The sequence below is a fragment of the Lissotriton helveticus genome, chromosome 5_1 (genome assembly GCF_964261635.1).
Source record: "Lissotriton helveticus chromosome 5_1, aLisHel1.1, whole genome shotgun sequence".
Lineage (NCBI taxonomy): Eukaryota > Metazoa > Chordata > Amphibia > Caudata > Salamandridae > Lissotriton > Lissotriton helveticus.
The window spans coordinates 2048785201-2048809113 of NC_136065.1; the positions used below are offsets into that span (position 1 = coordinate 2048785201).

Here is a 23913-nt window from a genome sequence, read left to right on the forward strand (position 1 = left end):
GGCGAGAGGGGTGCAGAAACAAGCAAGAGAGGTGCAGAAAAAAACAAAAAAGTGCAATAAGAAAGAATAGAGGTGCACAAAAAGGCAAGAGGGGCAGAAATAGGGAAGAGGAGTGCAGAAAGAGGCACAAATGGGTACAGAAAGAAACAACAGAGGTGCAGAAAAAAGAGAGTTGCAGAAAGAAAAGAAGTACAGAAAGAAGGAACAGAGGTGCAGAAAAAAACAAGTGGGGTACAGAAAGAGGGTACAGTAGTACAGAAAGAGGCACAAGGGGTGCAGAAAGAAGCAAGAGCGGTACAGGTTTGAAGCAAGAGAAGTGCAAAAAGAAACAACAGAGGTGCAGAAAGAAGGAAATGAGGTGAAGGCAGTAGAGGTGCCGAAAGAGGGAAGAGGGGTGCAGAAAGAGTTATGAGGGGTACAGAAAGAAGCAAGAGAGGTTCAGAAAGAAGCAAGAGAAGTGCAAAAAGAAACAACAGAGGTGCAGAAGGAGGCAAGAGGGGTACAGAAAGAGACAAGATAAAGTGCCGAAAGTAGCAATAGAGCTGCAGAAAGAGGCAAGTGGGGCAGAAAGAGGGAACAGTAGTGCAGAAAGAGGCAACAGAGGTGCAGAAAGTGGCAAGAAAAGTGCAGAAAGAGGCAAGAGAGGTACAGAAGCAAGAGGTGCAGAAAGTGGGAGCAGAGGTGCAGAAAAAGGCAAGAGTGGTGCAGAAAGAGGGAAGAAGGGTGCAGAAAGAGGCAAGAGGGGTGCAGAAAGAAACAAGTGAGGTGCAGAAAGAGGCAACAGAGGTACAGAAACAGGCAAGAGAGGTGCAGAAAGTAGAAGAGATGTGCAGAAAGAGGCAAGAGAGGAGCAGAAAAAGAAAGAAAGGTGCAGAAAGAAGCAACAGAAATGCAGAAAGAGGCAAGAGAGGTGCAGAAAAAAGCAAGAGTGTGCAAACCACCATTAGTACCAATATAACACCCACATATAGCAATAAGTAACAGGTGACCATTCTAGGTTTACAAATGGCCTTCCACCATGCTGTACCACTAGTCGCTGGATTTTTGGTAACGTTTTAGCTGTTTGAACTGGAAACAAGTTTTTTTTTTGTTGCAATGTGCAGATTATGCAGCAGATGATGGATTGTGTGGCAAATGCGGAAAATGTATAATTGTGCGAATGTCGGTGCAAACAAACAGTCGCATAATTCCAGTGGCCCTGCTCATACCTCTGACCAGGTGCAGAAGTGCTCCTCAGTGGTTCCTTCTTTTTTTTGTCTCATTAAGTTTAAAGTTTAGCTTCTATGGAAACGAGGAACACTAAACCTAAGGTTACCACTCCACAACACAGACCATCATACCACATAATTCCTCTCCATAACACATAATCCCACTCTACATAATTCCTATACACTAAATACCACATACTTTCTATCCACATAATTTCACTGCACAACATACCACATAATTTCACTACACATAACGTACATTCACTCCAAAAAACATTAGCAAAACACTTTTACATTTACAACACCAATAGCTCTAACTCTTGTAAATGCAGAACCTATTACATTGCAAATGCTTCTTTAACTAGTAGTTGCATTTGCAGAGTGGTGGAGAAAGGGGAATGGGTCTCCGACCAGTGCTCCGGAATTCCGTGTGAGACTTACAGGAGGTATCAGGAGGGCTTCTTGACCCCCAAAGTCCCTCAGGTGTAAAGTGGACTTAATCACCCAAACCGTAGTGTACCAGGAGGCGCTTTGCAGAGTGGTGGAAAAAGGGGGACATGGCCTCCGAAGACCTCTTAGCAATCCCTCTGTGTGGGACTTACTGAAGGTAACAGAGGGGGTAGTTGGCCCCCAGGACATCTTTGGGGGCCAACTACCCCTCCTATTACTTCCAGTAAGTCCCACACACAGCAGGATTGCTAAATTCTCATCGCAGGTCACGCCCCCTTTGCCCCCTACTCTGCAAACGCGCCTGCTGGCGCACTCTTGGATGGGAATTTAAGTCCCCTTTGCTGCTCGGGGTCCTTAGGGGCCAACTAGCCTGCCTGTTACCACCAGTAGGCACCACACAGTGGAATTGCTGAGAGGTGGACACAGGCCACAGCCCCTTTCTCCACCACTCTGCAAATGTGCTTCCGTGAACGCTCTTGGTTGGGGGATGAAGTCCCCTTGCCTCCTGAGGGCCCCTGGGGGCCAACTAGCCCTCCTGTTACCTCCAGTAAGCCCCACACAGCTGGATTTCTGAGAGTGATACGAGGCCACGCCCCCTTTTTGCCCCACTCTGCAAACGGGCCTCATGGCGCACTGCTGCTTGGAGGATGAGTTCCACTTTAGTCCTGAGGTCCTCAGGACACAAGAGGACCTCATCGCCCCACCAGCAGTGCGCCAAGAGGCGCGTTTGCAAAGTGGTGTAAAAAGAGGTGTTGCCTCGGACCACCTCTCAGCAATCCCACTATGTGGAGCTTACTGGCGGTATCTGGTGGGCTAGTTGGCCCCTAAGGATCCTTAGGAATCAAGCAGACTTAATCCCCCAACCCAGAATGCACCAGGAGGCACTTTGGCAGTGTGGTGCAGGGGGCAGGGCCACCGGCAAGAAGACGGCTTCTCTTTTTTAGAAGATGAGCTTGTGGTCCCCCTTCTCTTAATATTTTGTGGGTCCTGGGGAACCAATCCCCCAGGGCCTGAGCCATTTTTTTTTTAAACAAAAAAACAGGAAGGGGTGGTCCCCATTTTTTGCCTCAGGAACCTCATCCGCAGGGGCTTTGCCTCTTTTAAAAAAAAATGTTTGTATCTTTTTTACGGGATGGGGGCCTTATGGTCCCCCCTTCCCTGGGCCATGAGGCGCTAGCATTGCTTTTGGGCAAAGGGAGCTGCTGACATGCAGCTCCCTTTTCCCAAAAGCAATTCTGCTTTGCTTCATGGAAGCGAGAGCAAGTTTCCTGCTCTCAATTCCATGAAGCAAAGCAGTGTTTGCTATGCCAGGGCGGGAGCATTGCTCCCACCCTGCCATAGCAAACTGCAATGTGCTGGGGGTGGGCACCCGGGACATTGCTGGAGCCGGCCCTGGGGGGGGTACCGGTCCCCAAGGCCAAGGAGGGCTCTAGGATGGGGGCCGCGTGGCCCCCCACCAAATGATATGAAGCCCCAAGGAGGTGGTGGTCCCCGGGGGTCCGCAATGGACCCCCATATTTAAATGAAGTGGGAGGTGGTGGAGATGTCATCAGTGATGTCACTGGTCATGTCATGAGTGATGTATTATGTGAGGTCATGAGCAGTGCATTGTGGGGGCATAAGTTATAGTTAGCTCAGATAACTATAACTGCTGAATTTCTATGGTTTTATCTAAGTGAAAACTAGGCCTAACTATAAAGTCCCTGTAACCTTTGTTTTTTCAATAAATTTCTAAGTTTTTTTAATGTTAATTACTAACTATAATGACCCTGTAACCTTTTTTTAGTGAATTTTGAAGGATTTTTTGAATTTTATTTACTAACTGTAACCTGTAACCTTTGAGAGAGTGTGTGTGTGAGTGGCTGTATAGGTCAGTGAGTGGGTATGCGAGTGGCTGTATGTATCTGTGACTGGGTGTGTGAGTGGTTTTGTGGGTGTGAGTACCTGTATGGGAATGTGAGTGGCTGTGTGAGTGTCTGTATGGGTCTATGAGTGGGTGGGTTATGGTATTTTAATTTAATATCACGCACAAATCACCCCAACGGGGTATCTCAGTACTAAGGGTAAACACAACATCAGGATCAAAGAGCAATATTAAAAAAGGTAAATCTTTAATAATTACTTGATTTGGTGTAAACTGTGTAGGTACTGGATCTGTAAAGGCAAATTATTCCAGTAGGTGTGTTCAAGGTAAGAAAAATACCTGCCTCCACACCTTAATCGTCCGATGCGGGGAATGGTAAGTAGCTCTTTACCCAATGATCGCAAATTCCTGACAGGGAGATAGCGTTTAAGCTTCAGGTGTAGGAAGATTTGTCCTTTCTCCACTAAAGCTTTATCTTTATATGTAAGGTAACAGATCTTGAATATAATTATTTTTCTGATGGGTAGCCAGTGTAACGTTCTTAGAAGTGGGGTAAATACAGATCTTTGGGGAAGATTTCAAATAAGCCATGCAGCAGTATTTTGCACGACCTGTAGCTTATAGCCTGTAGTAATGTCTGATTGGTGGAAGCCAAAACAGCATTACCATAATCAAGCCTGCTAACAACAAAAGCCTGCACTAAGTTTTGAGTGCTCAAGTGTCTGAGTGGGTCTGTGAGTTGGTGCGTGCGTTCTGAGTGGGTGTCTGAGAAGGTGTGTGAGTGACTGAGTGGGTGAGTGTCTGAATGGGTTTGCGAGTGCCTACATGAGTTCGTCAGTCAGTTTGTGAGTGAGTGCATGAGTGTCTGAATGAGTCTGTGAGTGGGTGTGTGAGTCTTAGTTGGTCTGGGAGTGGGTGCATTAGTGTGTGGGGCTGGGAGTGGGTATGTGAGTCTCGGTGTGGGTCTGGGAGTGGGTGTGTGCTTCTCTGAGTGGGTCTGCGAGTGGGTGTGTGAGTCTCTGAGTAGGTCTGTGAGTGGGTGTGTGAGAGCATAAGTGGTTATTTAAGTCGGTGCATGAATGTCTGTGTGTGGCTATGAGAGTTTCAGAGTGGGTCTTAGTGTATCTGGGTGGATCAGTGAATGGGTGCATGGTGTCTGAGTGGGTTTGTGAGTACATGTGAGAGTCTGAGTTGTTCTGTGAATAGGTGTGCGAGTGGGTCTGTGAGTGGGTGTGTGAGTGGGTCTGTGAGTAGGTGTATGAGTGTCTGAGTAGGTCTGTGAGTAGGTGTATTAATGTCTGAATGGCTCTTTCAGTGGGTGTGTGAGTGCCTGAGTGTGTGAGTGGGTATCTTAGTGTCTGTGTAGGTGTGTCAGTTACTGTGTGAGTGACCGGGTCACAAGGGAACTGCACCTGCCCCTTTATCCAACAAGTCAACAGTTGTGCACAAAATATCTACTCAAGTGGAGTAATTTCTTCTGGTTCATTAGTAACTGCTACCTCATTGAGTAGATATCCGGTGCATATTCTACACTACATCTGTGTAATGGACTACGAGCAAATGTGTCCAGTAACCTTGTGTGCATTTTGACAAAGTGACTGGTCCTCCTGCCATTTTATCCAGAAATCTGTGAAAACATGAATCCTCTTACAGAGAGGACAAGAAGACTACAAAACTTAAATCTCCACCAAACAAGGGTATGTCCTCTGAGATACATGAGGAAAGTGTTCTTTTTCTGGTGGAGATGTCCTCATATTCCTCAGCATGAAGAACGCGCCACCAACTTCGGTGGAAAACGCTATGAGGGAGCCCTCTATCATCCTGGCAAAAGGCAGGAATACTTTTGCATACTAGTATGGTGGGTGGGGCGGTCCGCCTAATTATTTTAGAAGGTGAGGAGGCTGCACAGCCCCCTCCCCAGGCCACTTTCAGCCCTGGGGACACCATCCCTCGGGGACCGGCACCAAGTCAATGGGGAAGGTGGCCCCCCTCCATGAGCCGATTTCAGCCCCAGGTACCCAATCCTTGTGGCCTTAAAATGCTGGGTACCCTGGAGCCGCACAGAGTCAGCAGAATTCGATACTGCTGGGGGAGCTTGAATATCCCCACAGTCCCTGCCGGCTCCCCATCTCCAGTGGGAGCCGGCATTAAGCTCTCACACTGGGAGCTGCTAAACATACAGCTCCCTGTGTGTGAGAGTGGAGTGATTGTTTCATTTGATTCCCCACCTGCTTAACAGCGGCAAGGGAAACAGATGAAAATTCCACTCCCAGCAAGCGGGAGAGGTTTGACAGCTTCTGTTTGCTGGGAGAGTAGTTTGTGTTTGCTCTGACTTGGCAGGGGCTGTCAATGCTCCTGCCAAGTAAGAACAAACAACTATGTCCCGGGGTGGGCACCCCAGGACATAGGGAGCCAACCCTTGGGGGTGACAATCCTCAGGGCCATGATTGGCTCTAGGAGGGGGCCCCATCCTTCTGTACTCACAGGCTGAACCAGGGGAGGCGGTGGTCCCCGGGTCGTATGTGGCCCAGGAATTAGGGGCACATGGCCCCCCCCCCACCCACTTGTACTAATTTCACAGGCCCCAGGGAGTTGGTGGTCTCAGGATCTCGGGATTCCAAGCAGTCTCCCACAAATACTTTAATGTATTGCCCCAGTGAGGTGGTGGTCCCCAGGGCTTCTAGGAAGCCCAGGAGAGGGTTCCGAACGCTTCCCCTCCATTTTTATAAAGAACCAAGGAGGTGGTGGTCGCCGGAGCGCAAAGATCCTTAGAAGGGTCAGCCCTCTCCATATTTTAAACCATGCCCTTGGGACCTGGCCCACCCGGGGGCTCTTTTCAAAACAAGCACAGGAGTCTGCACTTTTTTTGTTTTTACATATTCACTGGAGTTATGGATCCGCCATGATTTTCAGTGAAAATCTAAAAATAATGCTTTTTTGCCCTGGACCCCAAGACCAGAGCTAAGGGGTCAGGGTATTCCTACTGTGCCCTCTCCTCCTGTATTCACGGGACTGGACCAGGGGAGGTGGTGGTCCCAGGGGCCATATGGGACCCAGGTGGGGGGCTGCGTGGCCCCTTCCCACTTGTATTAATTTCATAGGCCGCGGAGAGGTTAAGGTCCCCGGAGCTTGTGCAGCCCATGCGGTCCCCGCAAATTCTTTAATTTATTGCCCGGTAAGTTGGTGGTCCTAGGAAGTTCAGGCGGCGACTTTGCGTGACACCCCTCTCCATTTCTGTAAATAAAGCCCTGGGGAGGTGGTGGTCCCCTGGGCTCAAAGAGCCTTAGGCGGGGGAACCGTACTCCTTTTTTTTTAAATAGTACCCCCGGGACCTGGCCCACCCGGGAAATCTTTTCTAAACGAGCAAAGGAGTCTCCTTTTTTAGCTGAAGATGAAGTTTCTCGTGCATTTTGGTGAAAAATTAAGAAAAATGCCTTTTTGCCCTGGCAGGGTCCCTTTTGGACCCCAAGACCAGAGCAAAAGAGTCAGGGTATTCCTATCATGCCCCCTTTTCTTATTTGATGTTTTTTCAGGAACTCGGCTGAAGCCTAGTCCCAACACTTCCTGGTTGAAGTGTTGGCAGCCATTCAGATCTCAGCACAAGATCAGGAGGGTTTGAGGTTTCTTCGAGTCCTTAGCTATACAAATTTGGATTTTCTTTAATTACTACAAAAGTACATCAAATAACAAAAAGCACTCATTCTGGACCACGAGCTAGCTATCTGCCATATTTGATGTAATTGTGTTATGTTATGTTATGTTACGTCTATTTATTGTGCGCACAGATACTCCAGCCAAGGAGCGTCCTGGTGCAGAGACAAGGTAGCCCGTAACACAACAAGAGGCTAAAAACAGAAACTAAGAAACAGCTAAAACAAGAAGGTTTTTATAGCCTTCCGAAAGGTCAGAAGGTCCTCCAGCAAGCGAATTTCGACAGGCAGGGAGTTCCATGCTGACGCAGCCATTACCCTAAACGAGCGGCCTCCCATGCGGCTAAGCCTGAATCTGGGAACCACCGCAAGGGCCAGACCTTGAGAGCGGAGGCAACGGGCAGGGACATAAAAAGACAGACAACTCGACAGGATTTCCGGGCCTGTACCTCTCAAGATTTTAAAAGCAAGGCACAATACCTTAAAGAGGATGCGCTTCCTAACCGGGAGCCAGTGTAGGGAGCGAAGGACACCTGTCACTGAGCAGAATCTGGGTAAACCAACAATCGCCCTCGCCGCAGCATTCTGAACCCGTTGTAAACGGGTTAGTTCAGCCTGGTTGGCCCCAGCCAGGAGAGAGCTGGCATAATCCAGGCGAGAGATGATAGTGGCCTGGATCACCAGCTGCCTGGTCGGGGCATCAAAGAACTTGAGAACAGGTCTCAAGCCCCTCAGGAGACCGAAACAGCAGGCCGCAGTTCTTTTAGTATGGCCTATAAAGGAGAGGCCCGCATCCAGCCATACCCCCAGATTTTTCACTTCCGATACCGGGATCGGAGTAGGACCCAACTCTGGGGGCCACCAGTGGTCACCCCACAGCTCCACTCCCTTCCCGACGACCATCACCTCTGTTTTAGTGGCGTTTAGCTGAAGGCAGTTGCCTGTCAGCCAACTGGCCACCGCCTTCAGTCCAGACTGAAACCTGGGGGCCTCAGTTTCCGCATCCCCGCTGAGAGTAACCGCCAGCTGAGTGTCGTCGGCATATGAGACCAAAGTAAGGCCCCACTGCCTAGCGACATCAGCCAGCGGTCTCACGTATAGATTGAACAACGTGGGACTCAGCGAGGACCCTTGCGGAACCCCCATGGCCAGTGGTTGGTAGTTGGACTTGAAGGGAGGGATGGCAACACAGAAGGAGCGGTCGTCTAAAAAGGAGCGGAACCATTGCAACACCTGACCGCCAATACCAGTCTCCTCGAGTCGACGCAGGAGGATGCTGTGGTCTACCGTATCAAAGGCGGCGCTAAGATCTAACAAAATAAGCGCCGCCGTTTGACCAGCATCCAACCTTGCCCGGAGATGTTCCACCATCACAAGTAACGCAGTTTCCGTACTGTGCCCAGCACGGAATCCGTTTTGTGTGGGGTCGAGGGCATTGGTCCGAGTCAGATGTTCAGACAGGGCCAAGTTGACGTGGGCTTCAGTGATCTTGGCTGGCCAGGGTAGCAGCGAGATGGGGCGATAGCTTTCAGGCTTAGAGGGGTCCAGGGTGGGCTTTTTAATAATCGGGGACACCACAGCTTGTTTCCACTTAGATGGTACAATTCCCGTTTCCAAGGAGAGATTGACAAGGGAGCATACAACTGTACGCCCCATAAAAGCTTGGTCTCGGAAGAGAGCAGGCCTTACTGGGTCAGATGGAGACCCAGATTTAACTTGCAACGCAAGTTTGTCAAAACCATCCAAGGTAAGGGGGGGGAAAACAAGCAGTGTGGTCTGGTGGTGAACCCCATTAATACTTTCCGCAGTGGACCCTATGCTAGGGAATGTCCTATATATAGCTTGGACCTTCCCCAAAAAGTAAGATGCAAGGGATTCACAATGGGAAAGGGAGCTTACGGTCGTAGTGGTAGTCCGCTTTGCCGTGAGTTGTTTTACGGCCTTGAAAATAGCTTTTGACGGATTTGGGCTGTTCCGGAATTCGGTGGCATAGAAGGCCGCACGAGCTCGGCAGATAGCTCGATGGTAGAGCTTAACGGACCTGGTATATGCAGCTTTTAGATCAGCCCCATAGGTTTTCCTCCAGGCCCTCTCTGCTCGTCTACAGGCACCCTTTAGGGCCCGGAGGGTGCCATCGTACCAGGGGCTCGACTCTCTGGGATTGATTTTAGTAGAAACGATAGGTATCAGAGAGTCCAAGGCCCTAGTTATCCATGAACAGAAGAGGTCATACCCCCTTTCCACATCCGTCAAAAGACCCAGCGGCTCCTCTAATAGAAGACGATGAAAGTCCTCTAACCTAAGCTTTTTCCAAGCCCTCTTCTGAACCCGTCTAGCCGTAGAGATGGAAGGAGTGGCCGAAACAGGGCAGGAAATGGACACCAGAAAGTGGTCTGTCCATTCCACCGGAGAGACAGAAGTAACTAGAATCCCCAACAGATTGGTAAACAGGGGATCCAGAGTATGTCCGCCCAGGTGGGTAGGCTGGGAGACCATCTGGAGGAGTTGAAAGGCCTCAAGGTCGCTAATTCTGTCCGGCCGCTAATTCTGTCCAGCAGTTCGGGCTGTAGACATGTTCAAATTTCTTATGGGAATCTACGTGGGGAAAGCACTATTTTTGACCCCCCCCTATTCACGGCCGCTGATTGACGGATCACCCTGAAACTTTACATGCACAACAAGACCCAAATTTACACTTTACACTTTTTTTGGGAATATTTTTTGAAGATTCGTCAAATGGCGCCAAAGATATAGGCAAGTCAAAAAATTCTTTACTCATGGAAACTAGATCCTAACTATAACTACCTACTGGCAAGCGGCAGCAGGTAATATATATATATATATATATATATATATATTTAAGCAAAGAAGTTCAAGTAAGCGGACACTTAAGAAGATCAAAAGTCCAGTGCTAAATTTATTTATTCCTGGATTAAAAAGTATTAAGATTAACATGATTAAATAAACTTAGCTCCGGACTTGTGGGCTTCCCGAGTGTGCACTTACTTGGACTTCTTTCCTTGAATTTGTGACTGGCATGCCCCGCAGGCACAGCGCATCACGTTTCTGTGGGCCCCGGGTTTCAGTAGGGATGTACACAAGATTGTGTGTGTGTATGCATGTATGTATGTATATATATACATATATATATATATATATATATCTATATATATATATATATATATATGTATAATATATTTCTGCAAACGCCTCAAAGATGCGGAATCGGCACAGCATGGGTTAGTTGCTCTGGCTTTCTTTATTGTAAGTAAAATAATGAAATAACATCCACGCATTTTGGCCATCACCTCACCACCTTGTTCACAATGTCAGGCCAAATATAAAGTTCTGTTTAAATACATACATACATTTCCTGATAAAATCATGGTCATAGAAAGAGGACAGTACTCCATCACATTTCAAGCAGTATAAACAAATGATAAAACTGTGGCGGCCATCTTTTAATATATACTAGCATAAGTATATGATACCTTTCAATGTGTTTTAAAGTTTCACAAAAACTTTTTTAAAAAAGGACAGTTCCTTCCACATTGGTTACAATACCATCTTATGCAGTTTTTTTCTTCTTTCTCATATTTCATGGACAGTTCCATTTATTCAATGATTACTATAAAGTGCAAACAGTGTGTACTTTATTATATAGCTGCCAAGTTTCTTCTCATTGTTTTTTATAGATCTTTTCTTGCTGTGATTTCATACATCAAATTACAATTTTTGGTTTATTCCTAAACTGCTAGTGCTCAAAAAGGGCTTTTGCTGAACCTATAAAGTGCATGACTATTTCCTCTGTTCCTATTCTAAGTAAAACAGAATCCCTCATATCATTATTGGGATTTGTATATTATCCTTATCTGTTTTAAATAGCTTTAAAACTGTCATATTAAAGTGCTTAAGTGTTAAAAAGTCTAAATCTAAAGGGCCAGTGCTCTCACTCCTGCTTAGTGTCCTCTAACGACCCATCAGATAATTAATCATTTCTGTCTCCTTAGTTTCGCTATCACTGATGAGTATGCGGATTAGGATATAATATTTGTTCAACACAGGCATGTAAACAATTCATCATCTACATTCAAACCATTGGGTTCCCCACTGTCTAGTTCTAAGATGTTTTACGTCTCCAACTTCCTCAGTTTCCTCTCTCCATCTCCTCCTCTTCTCTTTTTTGGCACTTGCGCTATGCAGCTATATGTCATTACTGTAGGGTAGCTTCAGTCTTTATTGATGATGGCCCTTCTGTGCTGCAATATTCTTTGTGGGCTGGGAGTGTGGTGCTTTCCACATATATTTTCATGCAGGGGCATTTTAAAATATATACCATAAAGCTTGTTTTACATGATGAAACTCCTCGTATCTTGACTGTTTTATTAAAAGCTATTCTAAGAGATGACATGATTTCCCCATGTTGGCATGCCTTACATTTGGAACATTATATATCCACAAGTTCAGGTCAAGAGATCCTGGGCTGTCATGGGCGGTCCAAAGTTAGGCTACCGTCCCTCCTAAATCTTTCCTCCAATCAAGGAAAAACTTGGACACCCAGGGCTTCTTGCAAAGAATTTATTTGGCAAGTAGAAAAACAATGCCTTCCGCCATTACGGCTTGATAAAGCCGTAATGGCAAAATGCGTCATTATATAATATATATATACATATTGTGAATTCCTCGTTACACGTTCCTTCACCGAAAAAACGAGCTTAGACCCAATTTGTGCTTCAAAGTTTCTTTATTGCCACCAAGCTAGTCTGCCATGACCCGTTTCGGCCGTCCCACGGCCTTGATCACATGACCATATATATCACACCAAATAAAAGAATACCGAAGACACAACTCCAGGACATCTTGGCATTTATTTCAGTGTACTGGCAGCATATTCCTTACGCGTTTCGGCTATACAGCCTTCTTCACAGGTGACCATAATACATTTTGTTAATGACTCAGAGCCTTAACTCCCCATGGACATGTGACAAGAATAACATCCTACAGTTCCCAGCATTCACCAGAAATCCACATACAGACCAAGAACTGTGTACTGTGTCCAATAGTAATGCTTAATAGCTTTTTCTTACACAGTTCCAAGATGTTGCTAATAAATAAAAGTGCTTGTTGAAAAAATAATAACAGTCACAGTGTTGCTCATTTTATGCAGCCATCAGATTAATAGCTCTTTTTGAATGCACAAATCCGTCCTAGTCGGCAGGAAGAGAAAGTTCTTCTCCTCTCCCTTTCTCACCTCCCTGACCAGCATCTCAGGGTAATCCTTATATTTACACGTAGGCACGCGAGGCATGCTCCCCAAAATTATTCCAGCAGAAAGTCTCCACATGTTGGGAGCCCCCATCCCTGAGGGCAGTTTTGAAAAAGGGTATGGAGAGTCCTGTGATCAACATCACACCAAAGAAAAGAATGCCGAAGCCACAACTCCAGGACATCTTGGCATGTGATGCTCTTTTCCACAATGTCTACTGACCAGGTGTCCACCCTCTGCTAAATTCCCCCCCCCCCCCCCCCGGCTTTGTCTTTGTTTGAGTCAGGCTACAAGTACTTGCACGCCTGGCAGTACAGAATCAATGGAAAACAGCAACAATGGCACACATGGAAGATGTGAGAGCACAAAGCTTTGCATTAAGGCACATGGTGGTACATCTAGCTATGCTCACATGGAACAAGTGTACATAAGAAATTATTGTAATTCTGGTTATACATAATCATCACAACCGTGGACCACTTGCCCATAAAACCTGTTCCATACCTGGTCTCCAGTTTTAATTGTCACGTCTTTTCTGGTCAGCTCGTCGTCTCCGGTGTCCCCGTTTGTTTCTTGTGTAATGAACATGGCTTCGACGAGCCCCCACTTCAGCAGTGTCGCCTCTGCAGGGAGCAAAGAAACAATGCTCACTTAAAGCTACGAGAATACCGTTGCCCTCCCTGTGCCAGGCTGGCACTCTTGCAAACTGGAGCGATGCAAGCAGGTAAAATAAAACAGCAAAAGGGATGTCTCTCCTAGGCAGATCTGGGGAGGAGAGGCGACTGGGGCAGCAGCCAAGAATTGCCAGGGCCAGGGCCATATGCAGAGGCACAGACCGAAAAGAGTGGTAGGTAGGACAGACTGCCAATATCAAAGACAAAAAGAATCCTTGGATTTCCCCTCATGCCTCTTATTTACTGGCTGCTTTAAAGTCTCTTTTTTCTCACCCAGTATCACCAGAATGGTTACTCGGCCACATAGACTGTCACAGACTGGTGCATGTGGCAGCAGACAAGTTACTGTGTTAACAACGAATGTATGATTAAACAACTACCACTTTAATAACGAGTGCCTAAACCAGGAAGGCTAAACAACAACAAAATCCTAACCACTCTGGGGCAGATATACAAGCCCCTTGTGCCACTTTTGCGTCATTTTTAACATGGGAGAAATGTCGCAAAAATGGCACAAGAGGCTTGTAAATAAGGCCACGACTTACTGAACCACGAAAATTAATCTATTTCCATATAACCGGAATCTACCGCGTCCTTTATATTAATAGGCAGTGAGCACTGGTGGAATTTGCTTTGAGTCAGTTCAAGAGGGAGCAACAGAACACTTTGCAGACAGCAAACTGAACGTTACAAGGCATTTTGTTCTAATGACTGCGGAAATCCCAGCGAGGTAGCGAGTATTTAGCGGTAAATAAATTAAACCAAGAGCAGGAAGCACTGCTGTGAGGGCGGCGAGCTTGCCAAAAAAGGCACATGCGTGTGAGCTTAAACCAGCAAGACATGTTCAGAACACATTCATTTTAAGGTTTTCAATGGACCCTGAAACACTAACAGCGTATACTTCAAACTGTATGAACACAGCATCAACATGCTAAGTTTCACACTCGAATAAAACATATTAACAAGCATTGGAATAGCCAGTAGGTCTCACTTTTGGGACCTTATAAGTATTTAGTTTTGCAGCCCAATTTCCTTGGTGCAACAACATCAGCTGTTGCATGGCTAAGCCTTGTACCTTATAAGTGTTTAGCCATGCAACAGTTGATGTTGTTGCACCAAGGATAAGAAATGTACAATTTGGTGTGTCTCATTGATGTGTCTCATTCTGCAGCTTCGACGTAACTAATGGCCATAAACATGTGTTTCATTCACAAATTAGTGGCCAATTTGGCCGATAGATATGATGGTAAAGAGGTCACTGCTTTCAATGTCGGTATGGGATGTTGACAATGAATGGCTATGTGAGGCTATGCTGGTGTGGGAGCTGGCCGAGTTGTCAGATCTGTGGTTGTCCAATCGGGTGGATGGATGGTAAGGACCAATTGAACATTGCTTTTAGATTTGTGTTAAGCCTGTCTGTAAGGATCATGTGCTTATAACCGACCTAATTATAGCAGAATCAAGAACTGCACTGCAAGAGGGCTGAACCTCCCTATAGTAGTTTGTAGTACATACCCAGGATAAAGTCTGTTGAACACAAGTTGGCATGTGGAATACTATTGCCTTTCTCTATATTACAACCCTGCAGTCCTACCGGTGGGTGGGAATGTAATTTAATGACACACCCTTCCCAATGTGCCATAGTTGAGTGTTGTGTGTTTGACTGTCAAACCAAGCTGTGTTTTCTTTTTATTGACCATTTTTAGATACTACAAGTGTTCTTTGTACGTGCTTGATGTTTCAAGCTGATTTAAAAAAAGACAATCTCAGTATAGTATTAATCCTCAGCTTTATGATTCCCAGTTCTTTTTATTATTTACACTCTTTCCGCCACCAGAAAGAATAGTGAAAGAAAAAGTTGAAGGTATTCACAGTATATCTTCTAAATGTAAATATACCGAGATGGCATACTTGGTGCTCGCAGTTCTGGGATCCTGGGATGTTTTCCACTTTGGACAGCTGTTTCCTTGGCCTGCCTTGCAGAGAAGTGTTCAGATGGCTATGAACTTGCTTAGAAGTAAACATAGCCTTTTGGTGTTTTAAGTTCTTAACATCTTCTGAAAATCAGTGTTGCACTATTCATGGCCAGTTATGTCTGGTTTCCACAAAATGGCGCCTCTGGTTTAACCGGTCTGTGACATCACGTATTGGTGGCGGTTCTTCTGGGTGAACTTTAAAACTAACCATGCCTATCTATCAGTGCTCTCCTATTCGTGCTGTGAGCCTGTATTACTGAGTTTAACAATTGTTTGGTGCAGGCTGAGAACAATCATTTGTAGAGGTAAACCAGATAGTATGTGGAACATTGTTGTTCAATGGTATCCATAATGACATACATGACATCCAGACAGGCTTTTTCTGAATACAGTTTTTCAGAACCTAAGCAATATAAAAAAGCACATAGCGATTTGCTTACTATGCCGTTGTACATTCATGTTCCATTTTTTCCATTGCGTAAATGCACACAAATATCTTTAAAGAAAAGTAATATTCATCTATTTTTTCAAAATTGTGAACTTTATATTCTATTTCAATTTTTTCATACCGTTCAATATTAATATAATAACAATGTTTATCCCATAAAGCTTAAAACAGAAACGATGTGCTAAATGTTAGCCATGTCTCAGGTATTTTACCACACTGTGCTATGATAAAACATTTAGAAAATGTTGACATGTTTTGCCTCAGGAAATTTCTTCAAAGACTCTGCCCTCTTCACGACATCACGTCATATGATCTGTAAATTCATTTATCTCAGTCCAGATGACTTAGTGTGGGAATTTTTTCATAAGTGCCAGTACAATCGGGGGTTACTGAGCTCAGAATATCGCAGTCAGAGCCTTTTACCATATGTGTCTTGGCACTTAACCCCATTATTGAACCTAAAACTGAGAAGCAAATACCCACCCTTTGCAGCATAAGCTGACCTTTGGGGAAACTAAGTCGAGCACTTTTTTTTTAAATTTATTTATTTAATGCGATTTTCTATAGCGCGAACTTTACCCGAAGGTGTCAGAGCGCTTTACATAAGAACCAGTTGCAAAACATAAGGATTTAGGATTACATGCGTTGCATAAAAGATACAAACAGAAAAAATTGCAAATGTACAAGATGAAGTCACACAAGGATGAGATACAAACAGAAAGAAAAATTGCAAATGTACAAGTAGTAAAGTCACTCAAGGAAGAGATACAAATGGATAAACTCTAAGAGTCACATAGGTATGGTAGAGAGTACAAAGGTCTACTGCATATACTAGTGATTAGAGTTATCTCTATATACATATATATATACACACATAGATTTTCTCAGGTCAAGACCCAAAAACCCAGGAGAGCAGAGTTCCAGTAAGTGGGGTCGGAGGGGGCACGCAGTCACAGCACCAAGGGAGGGTGGGAGGGATACACGGATATGGAGAAAAGGCAAATCAGAGGATCATCAAGGGGGAAACGAGGGAAAGGGTAAAGGACAAGATGGGGGACATGGTCCAGAGAAAAGTGGCTGAGAGCAGCAGCAAAATGGCGGCCAGGACAAAACCATCCTTAGGAATTAATAAGTTAATGTGGAGCTAGTACTTTCTTATAAAGGAGAAATTGGAGGGTGTCAAAGATTATATGCATAATATCAGTGAGGTGCTGCTGTTACAATATTGAAAACACACCACTAACCCTAAATAGTAGATGAAAACGCGTTTAGAATTTGGACGAGCGTGCATGTGCATTGCCAGGTGACCTTGCGAAAGAGGGCATGAATGAGCTGAAACTGGTTCATAAATTTAATGCTGGTCCAAAAAGGGCCCCCAAAAAACCCTTAAAATGTCCCTGCTGACAGTTAGTAAAATCTAGTTGTGTGGTAACCATGGTCTTGTTAATAATCCTTGTACTGACTGACAAGCTTTCTAAAACGTTAACGAAGCAGTTCCCGTTTCTGTCACAAGGTGGCATTTCACACTGTGTGAAGTAGTGAAGTTTAATGAGCTTGGAAACGATCGGCACACCGAGTTTCCCTACATCTCAGTTTCTTGAAACATTATTTTATAGAATATTTGGTCTAATGCTATTCCTGGAATGTGTTTGATGTCTCCAATCCAGGGGAATTGCTAACTGAGGGAAAGACCACAAAGGCTGCGGTGGGGGACCAGTAGAGATAATTATGTTCTATTTATTTCATTCATTTTTTTATTTCGAAGTATTTTTTTATTAATTTTTTTACAAAACAAGTGCACTCACATTTTCGTTATGGGTTTCCAGATAAACGTAGTTGGTATTACAGTAATTATATGGTACTGTTTTGTACATGTCCAGCTGGTCCCCTCTGTGTTGACTTGCTGGAAACTTAGAGACAGGATAGTAAGAAGAGAGAAGAAAGGAGAGAAAGAGTAGAGGTAGGGTACAAGAAGTGTGTTATACCCTACTTATTTGTATAACATGTATTTCAGCCCTGCTGCCTCTTGCTGCTCAGCTAGAGTGTGAGTTGGTCTTAGAATGTTAGTGTGCCTGTGATGCGTGGAATGCCTGGGTGTCTGAGTGGGATGAGTGTTGGCAGTTAGAGATGGGCGGAGCAGCTAGGCAGGCTTCTCCTGGTGGGGCTGGTTCCACACTAGGCTGGCTGGAGTCAAGACTGATGTAAATTGGACTGAGAGATAATAAAGAAGACTTAACCACTTGGGAGCTAGTAAACAAACCTCCCCAGTGCTGCGCTGTCCATTATCCGGTGCTGAACTGGACGTCCAGCGGTCGCACGCAGCACTGGGGAGGTAGTGCCCGTGACGACCGTTGGCCGACGGCAGCACTTAAGGGGTTAAATATACATCCTGGCTCCTGGTGTCTATCTTCATAGGACACAACATATTTTGGCGACGAGCTGACTAGGACTCTAGAGACTCTTGGTACAGCACAGAAACAAAGGAACTACAAAGAAACTACAAGTGAAACCAAGAGATCCATCAAGCTACTACAACTACAAAGAATGTATTTCCAGGCAAGCCAGCGCCAGCCCACCAGTGTCCTTCCAACAGACAGTCCCAACGAACAGTGTCACCACCAACTGACACTACAGCCTGGGAATACTACAGCCACCTAAAGGATTACAGTGAGTTGGAGGAGTAGTTCAACTACAACCGCATTTGGTGTTCCAGCCACAAAAGGATTACAGTGAGTTGGGGGAGTAGTTCAACAACAACCGCATTTGGTGTTCCAGCCACAAAAGGAAGAAAAAGACAATTTGAAAAGACAATTTTTCATTTCAAAGATGGTAAAACTAACAGCGTAAGTTGCTGCACAGAAGGAGATTGCAGCAAAAGAAGGTTTAAAGAAACGTGGGATCTGCCTCTGGTTTGTCTAACTTTGGATGTCCATTCTAGAGGCCAGGTGCCAGCTCAAAGTCTTTGGGTACCCTTTGGCTTCTACACGTTGGTCCCGGTCTAGATGGGGATCAGAGATCTACACACGGGCTTTCCTCTGGTTTTGGCCTGCACAAGGTTAGCACATGCTGCCTTAAAGCAATGCTTTATGCCCGTCAAGAATTTCCATCTAAGTGAATGACTTCTATTTCTACTAAAGTTAGTATATCTAATTTGGACTACGTGCTACTTTGGAGAGTGCTGTTTAAGGAGGTGATGGTCAACCTCTTTGTTTGGACACTTAACGGAAGGTGTCATGATTCCTGTCTGCACTGGAGCAAACGCAGAAACCAGCCCGTGTGATTCCCAAAGCACAGGGTGGGCAGTGGACATTTTCTGTGTATTTCTTCCATTCGAGTCAGTTGGTAAATCGTCGTTCCACAGCCTTACTCTTTAATTGTGCAGGTATAGGGGTAAGCCAATTTACTTAATTTTTACGGTATGTGGCTACCTTGGTCTTTTTGCAGTTAAACACAACCTTCATTTTCAAATGTACACGCACGTGCTTACCTTTGACCAGCTTCTGGTCGCGTGCAGTCCTCCGGCGAAGTCCCCTGTGTTCATCTTCAGTGTGACGTGTACGACTGTCTCGTCTTCTAGCTCCTGTGGAACTTGGTGCATGGACGCACCGTGAGCCACTCAGCAGCAATGTCAACAGTGTGCCGCCATCTTGTGGTTGGCGGCCGCTTTTGCCTTTCCCCTTTGTTGGTTCCTGTTTGGTGCAGAGTTGCCGACCACAAGGCTTCTCCCATTTTGCCAACCACGCAGTTTTTTTTGCCGCGATAAAGTTTTCATTGAACTTTGTGGAGTCCAGGGACAACGCGGAGTCTTCACGACTGTATTATCGGCTGCAATTGTCTATTTTGGAATATTCTTGTAAGAACCTCCATTTCATTGATGTCGGGAGTAATGTACTTTGGGCATGTTTTGATTCCTCAACATTTTGAATTCCTGTCGATTTAGGAATTCTTCTGGAGTTTCTCTGTTTCAAGTATGTCGGAGACCACGTGAGTTGCGAGGACAAGGAGTGTCATTTTGCAGTACAAGTTTGTGATAGTCTTGGTGAAGATCTGTTTTTGGTGTTCTTGATCCATCGTATAGTGTTATGTACCTGTGTGCACTGATTGGCACAACTTTGGTGGTTTTTACATTCCCTATTATAATACCTATTGTGTACTCATTGTCTGTAGTATTTTTAAGTGACACTTAGCTCACAGGTGTGGAAGAGACTAGTCTAGCTATTTTGTTCATTTTGTTGTGTTTTCTCTTCCTTGTGCAGGGAAATTATTCTTCTATCACATCTTGGGTTTTTTCTGGGGGGCATTATGGTCATCACAGTTGTTACCTAAGGTGTGGGATAGGTTTTGGCCATGTACATCTGTACATGGGGGATGGGTTTGTGTTTAGTTTCATCAAAGTTTAACCTTTTGGTAAGGGATTGGGTTGGGTTTGAGACCCAGCTAGCGACCTCTTTATGAGGTTTGGGTCATGGGTTAGTTCCCATACAAAATCGTTTGGTATAACCTCTACTCAGGTTTAGGAAATGGGTTTAGTCTCCATTTACAGTTGCGCGCAGTACCAAGGTACATCCCTACTTGAGTGTTTGTATGGGTGACGACCCAGATACATTTTGTTTCCTTACTTTTGGGATTGTTGTTGCAGGGTGTGTTGACCTTTGTGTCTGTATGCATTTGCTTACAGTGTTTACTTTGAATGTTACATTTTATATTTTTTTCAAAATTGCACTATTTGTTCACTCTTCAAATAGTTTTCTTATATTTGCATGGGGGAGGATGGTGGATATTGTTGCTCAATTTTTGATGCTGTATTGTAACCATCCTTTCTTGCTTTAATGGTTCTCTCTTCTTTGATGTTCTGTCTTTTTGGCTGCATCTTTGAGATTCGTTCCATTACTTACTTTACCTGTGTATAGTTTTCCCATTGTTTCCTTTTGCTTCTGTTTAAAGAAAAAGGGATAATGTTATATGGTCCCCTCTGTGTTGACTTGCTGGAAACTTAGAGACAGGATAGTAAGAAGAGAGAAGAAAGGAGAGAAAGAGTAGAGGTAGGGTACAAGAAGTGTGTTATACCCTACTTATTTGTATAACATAAAATTCTAGCTCTGCTGCCTCTAGCTGCTCACCCAGAGTGTGAGTTGGTCTTAGAATGTTGGTGTACCTGTGATGCGTGGAATGCCTGGGTGTCTGAGTGGGATGAGTGTTGGGTAAATCAAAAGTGGGAAATGGGTGTGAAAAGCGAATGTGTAATGATAGATACAGTAATAATCCTACGATTTGCTGCTGTTGAAGTGGTGTCTAAGCGCGATGACAGAGACAATAACAATTTTCTCTTGCATCAAAAAAATCACTGGAATAAATTTCTACAATCTTCCAAACCATTTGGCCTGAATGATCGGATGGAATTTCTGTGCTATTTATGATATAGTGGACATCATGTTTACTTCTTTGTTTTGTGCATTGCTCTTTATTTTTCAATCACATTTCTTGATTTTGCATTCTTTTAACCCTTATGTTTCTCCATTGTCTCATTGGAATTGTGGATTATTACTGTATCTATCATTACACATTCGCTTTTCACACCCATTTCCCACTTTTGATTTACCCGTTTTTCACTAATTTTCGTAATGTATCCTTACCAGATGGCCGCCATGAGCATTGTCCTCTTTTCATGCTTCTACTCCTAACACTTAATACCCGCCTTCTCCGATACGAACTAACACTCTGGCGTAGCGATGGCCGCACGGCATTGACATGCAGCCAACTTTGGATTATTAGTAAGTTTATTTCTGCTTTTTTACAAAAATGGGCTTCGCGCTTCACCTTCTATCCATTTAGCTCACCTTGGGCGCGCACTTTTATGACTTAAACCGCACTTGACCGTATAGCGCATTTCGCTCGCGGTCCATGTTAAACTGTTTCTTTGAGTTCTCTTCACGCTCTTGTTACTTTACACAACCGAGTCTCTCACGTTTTCTTTTTCACCCACCCGATATCTAACTTCACTTCTTTTTGAGCGTTTGTTTCATTCTTCTTTTCTTTTTTATATTTCCTATCTTTCTGAAAAGTCTAGAGCATGTTTGTTACTGTATACGACCTAAACATGATCACCTATGTTTCTTTGTGTATTATGACACTTTGGCAGATCCTACATATATTTTTGTTTACATTGCTTTCAGACTACCCCTGATGAAGGACTTCTTCAGTCCGAAATGCAATGGGTGATGAACTCACAATGAATCATATGCATATTTTCTGGGAATGTTAAAAGATATCAAATCAGCTATCATTAAATGAACTGAATAACTCCATGTGGAGAAAACATGGAATAAATTTTATGATGATGGAAGTCATTATTTGTTGAATTTCATGGACACAGAATTCTTCAGAACGTCCTTACGTTCCAATTGGTTGTGCTCAGGGAGTCGACACTTATCCTAAGTGTCGCAGACTGTATTCTGATTACCACACCTTTGTCGGGGAGTGATATCCTTGGTGCACACCACAATTTGTTCATATTATCAACAGCAGAGTGCGTAACCTCTACCTACTTTTACAAGCATGAAGAGGCACACATGGGCAGGAAAGGGAAAGAAACAAGACGCGTGGCCGCTAGACGCGCTCTGTGGTGGGGGAGGAGCGGAGCAAGGCGCTTGGGAGAGCCAGATGACGCCTGATTGCACGCTGAGGAAAGCCAGATGGCGGCTGTGTGCGTGCCGGAGCGAGTAACCGCAAGCTTTAGGCCACAAGCAAAAGCTTGTAGTCTGATTTCTAAAGCCCCACTCACTAAATGTCTTGCCAGACCAGCGCTTTCGCTGGCTCAGATGAGACCTACAAATGGCCAACCACCCACATTGAATATCGCATCGAGCACAGGTCATCATTGCATCATTGAAAAACAAACCTACAGTGCCATCTACTGGCTTCACAAAGTAAATTAAAACAAAGTCTATTATAACGAAAACATACAAATATAATAAGGAAATGCATAACTCAATTTAATAAAAATGGCTTTAACTTTTTTACAAAACTGAAAACAGCAAGCGAAAACATAAAAAAAAAATATATAATTATAACTATTGGTTTAGGAGGTCGTGGTTTAGGTACAGGTAGTTGTTTAGGATTCCATGTTAAGCCCACTCGTTGTTACAATTTCCTTATTAAGGCCGTTTCCCGTTAACAACACCTACCGTGCTCCTTGCAGGTGGTCTGTGCAACTTTTTTCCTCAAAGCTCGGGTGGTGCCCTCTGTGCACGGGATGCAGATAGGCCTGCAGGATAAAGGCAAATGTGAGAACAGGGTCCTGGTGGATGCACACTGCAGAGTGAGGTGTCAGGCAGATGACTGGAATTGAGAGACAGTCATGTGAACTATAAAAATATCTAAACCGTTTTTTTTTTTAGATTCTTGTACCTTAAGAAGACATTTTCAGGTCGGCTTTAGAAGTCTGTTGAAATGAGACCTTACATACATGACGAGTAGAAAGGGCCTAACATATTAACTGTATGACTGTGTGTGCAAAGCGTGAAACAACTTTGAGAGCAACACAGCAATCCACAATACTCTCAGCCACCGAATGAAAACAAGACATTCAGTCTACAGCTCCTATCAATTTAGAGTATACTCAGTAAGATGCAGCCAGGGAGTCATAAATTAATGCCATACAATGTTTGCATTCTTGAAATCATAAACATCAAATACGGCTGTATAAGATCTTCGTTGACTGAGAGTTCTATAAAGTACTTATCCACTACTGGGATCAGCAGTGAATTACAATTTTGTGTTCAGCAGGTAATGTGGCCATTTGTAAAAAATCCCAAGTAAGATCATGCGTTTCACTGAAGTTGAGTGCCAGTCATAAAAGAGAGTGTAATACTCAACATTCATCATGGTGTCTTGTAATTTTCTTACACATTATTCCATTATTCACCTATAGGCCAACCACACCCACATCAGGCCTTTAAAGGAATCCTCAGCCCCCAGGCATCTAAAACAATCATTCCATATGTTACTGAAGCCCTTCGTTCTGAGTGTTTTGAGGATTCTCGCACCTGGCAATCACTGCGTGTCGCATTCCTTCTGTTTACAAGCTGCAGGGTAAAGATGGCGGAATAAGCATGGGAATCACTGTTTCTGCACCGGTTCCCTCTTGTTTCTCACATGTTCTTGGCTGTTTTCCTTTTCTACCTGCCAAAAAGGTTAATGGGGCAAAATATCCATGGAGTGCGGCTGTGCAACTTGTAAATAACGGGCCACTCGTAATAAGAGCCTTCGAGTGATGTGGCTTTCTGGATTACGGGTTATCGTTTTAACAAGACAGCAATGTCTGCTCCATTGTGCTTTAGACAAAGGCAAACCTAAATCTGAATCCGATTTCTTATGG

At 44.5% G+C, this 23913-nt stretch overlaps 1 protein-coding gene across 1 annotated transcript in view; it reads right to left on the bottom strand.

The window, feature by feature from the left end:
- LOC144756263 (complement factor B-like) overlaps positions 1–23913 on the bottom strand; it is a 531456-nt gene that overhangs the window by 64301 nt on the left and 443242 nt on the right. The window contains exons 14-15 of the mRNA XM_078645908.1: positions 22721–22800; positions 12943–13061 (exon numbers count right to left, since the gene is read on the bottom strand). Of these exons, the coding sequence (XP_078502034.1) occupies positions 12943–13061; positions 22721–22800 (199 nt within the window). The remainder of the gene's footprint in view (positions 1–12942; positions 13062–22720; positions 22801–23913) is intronic.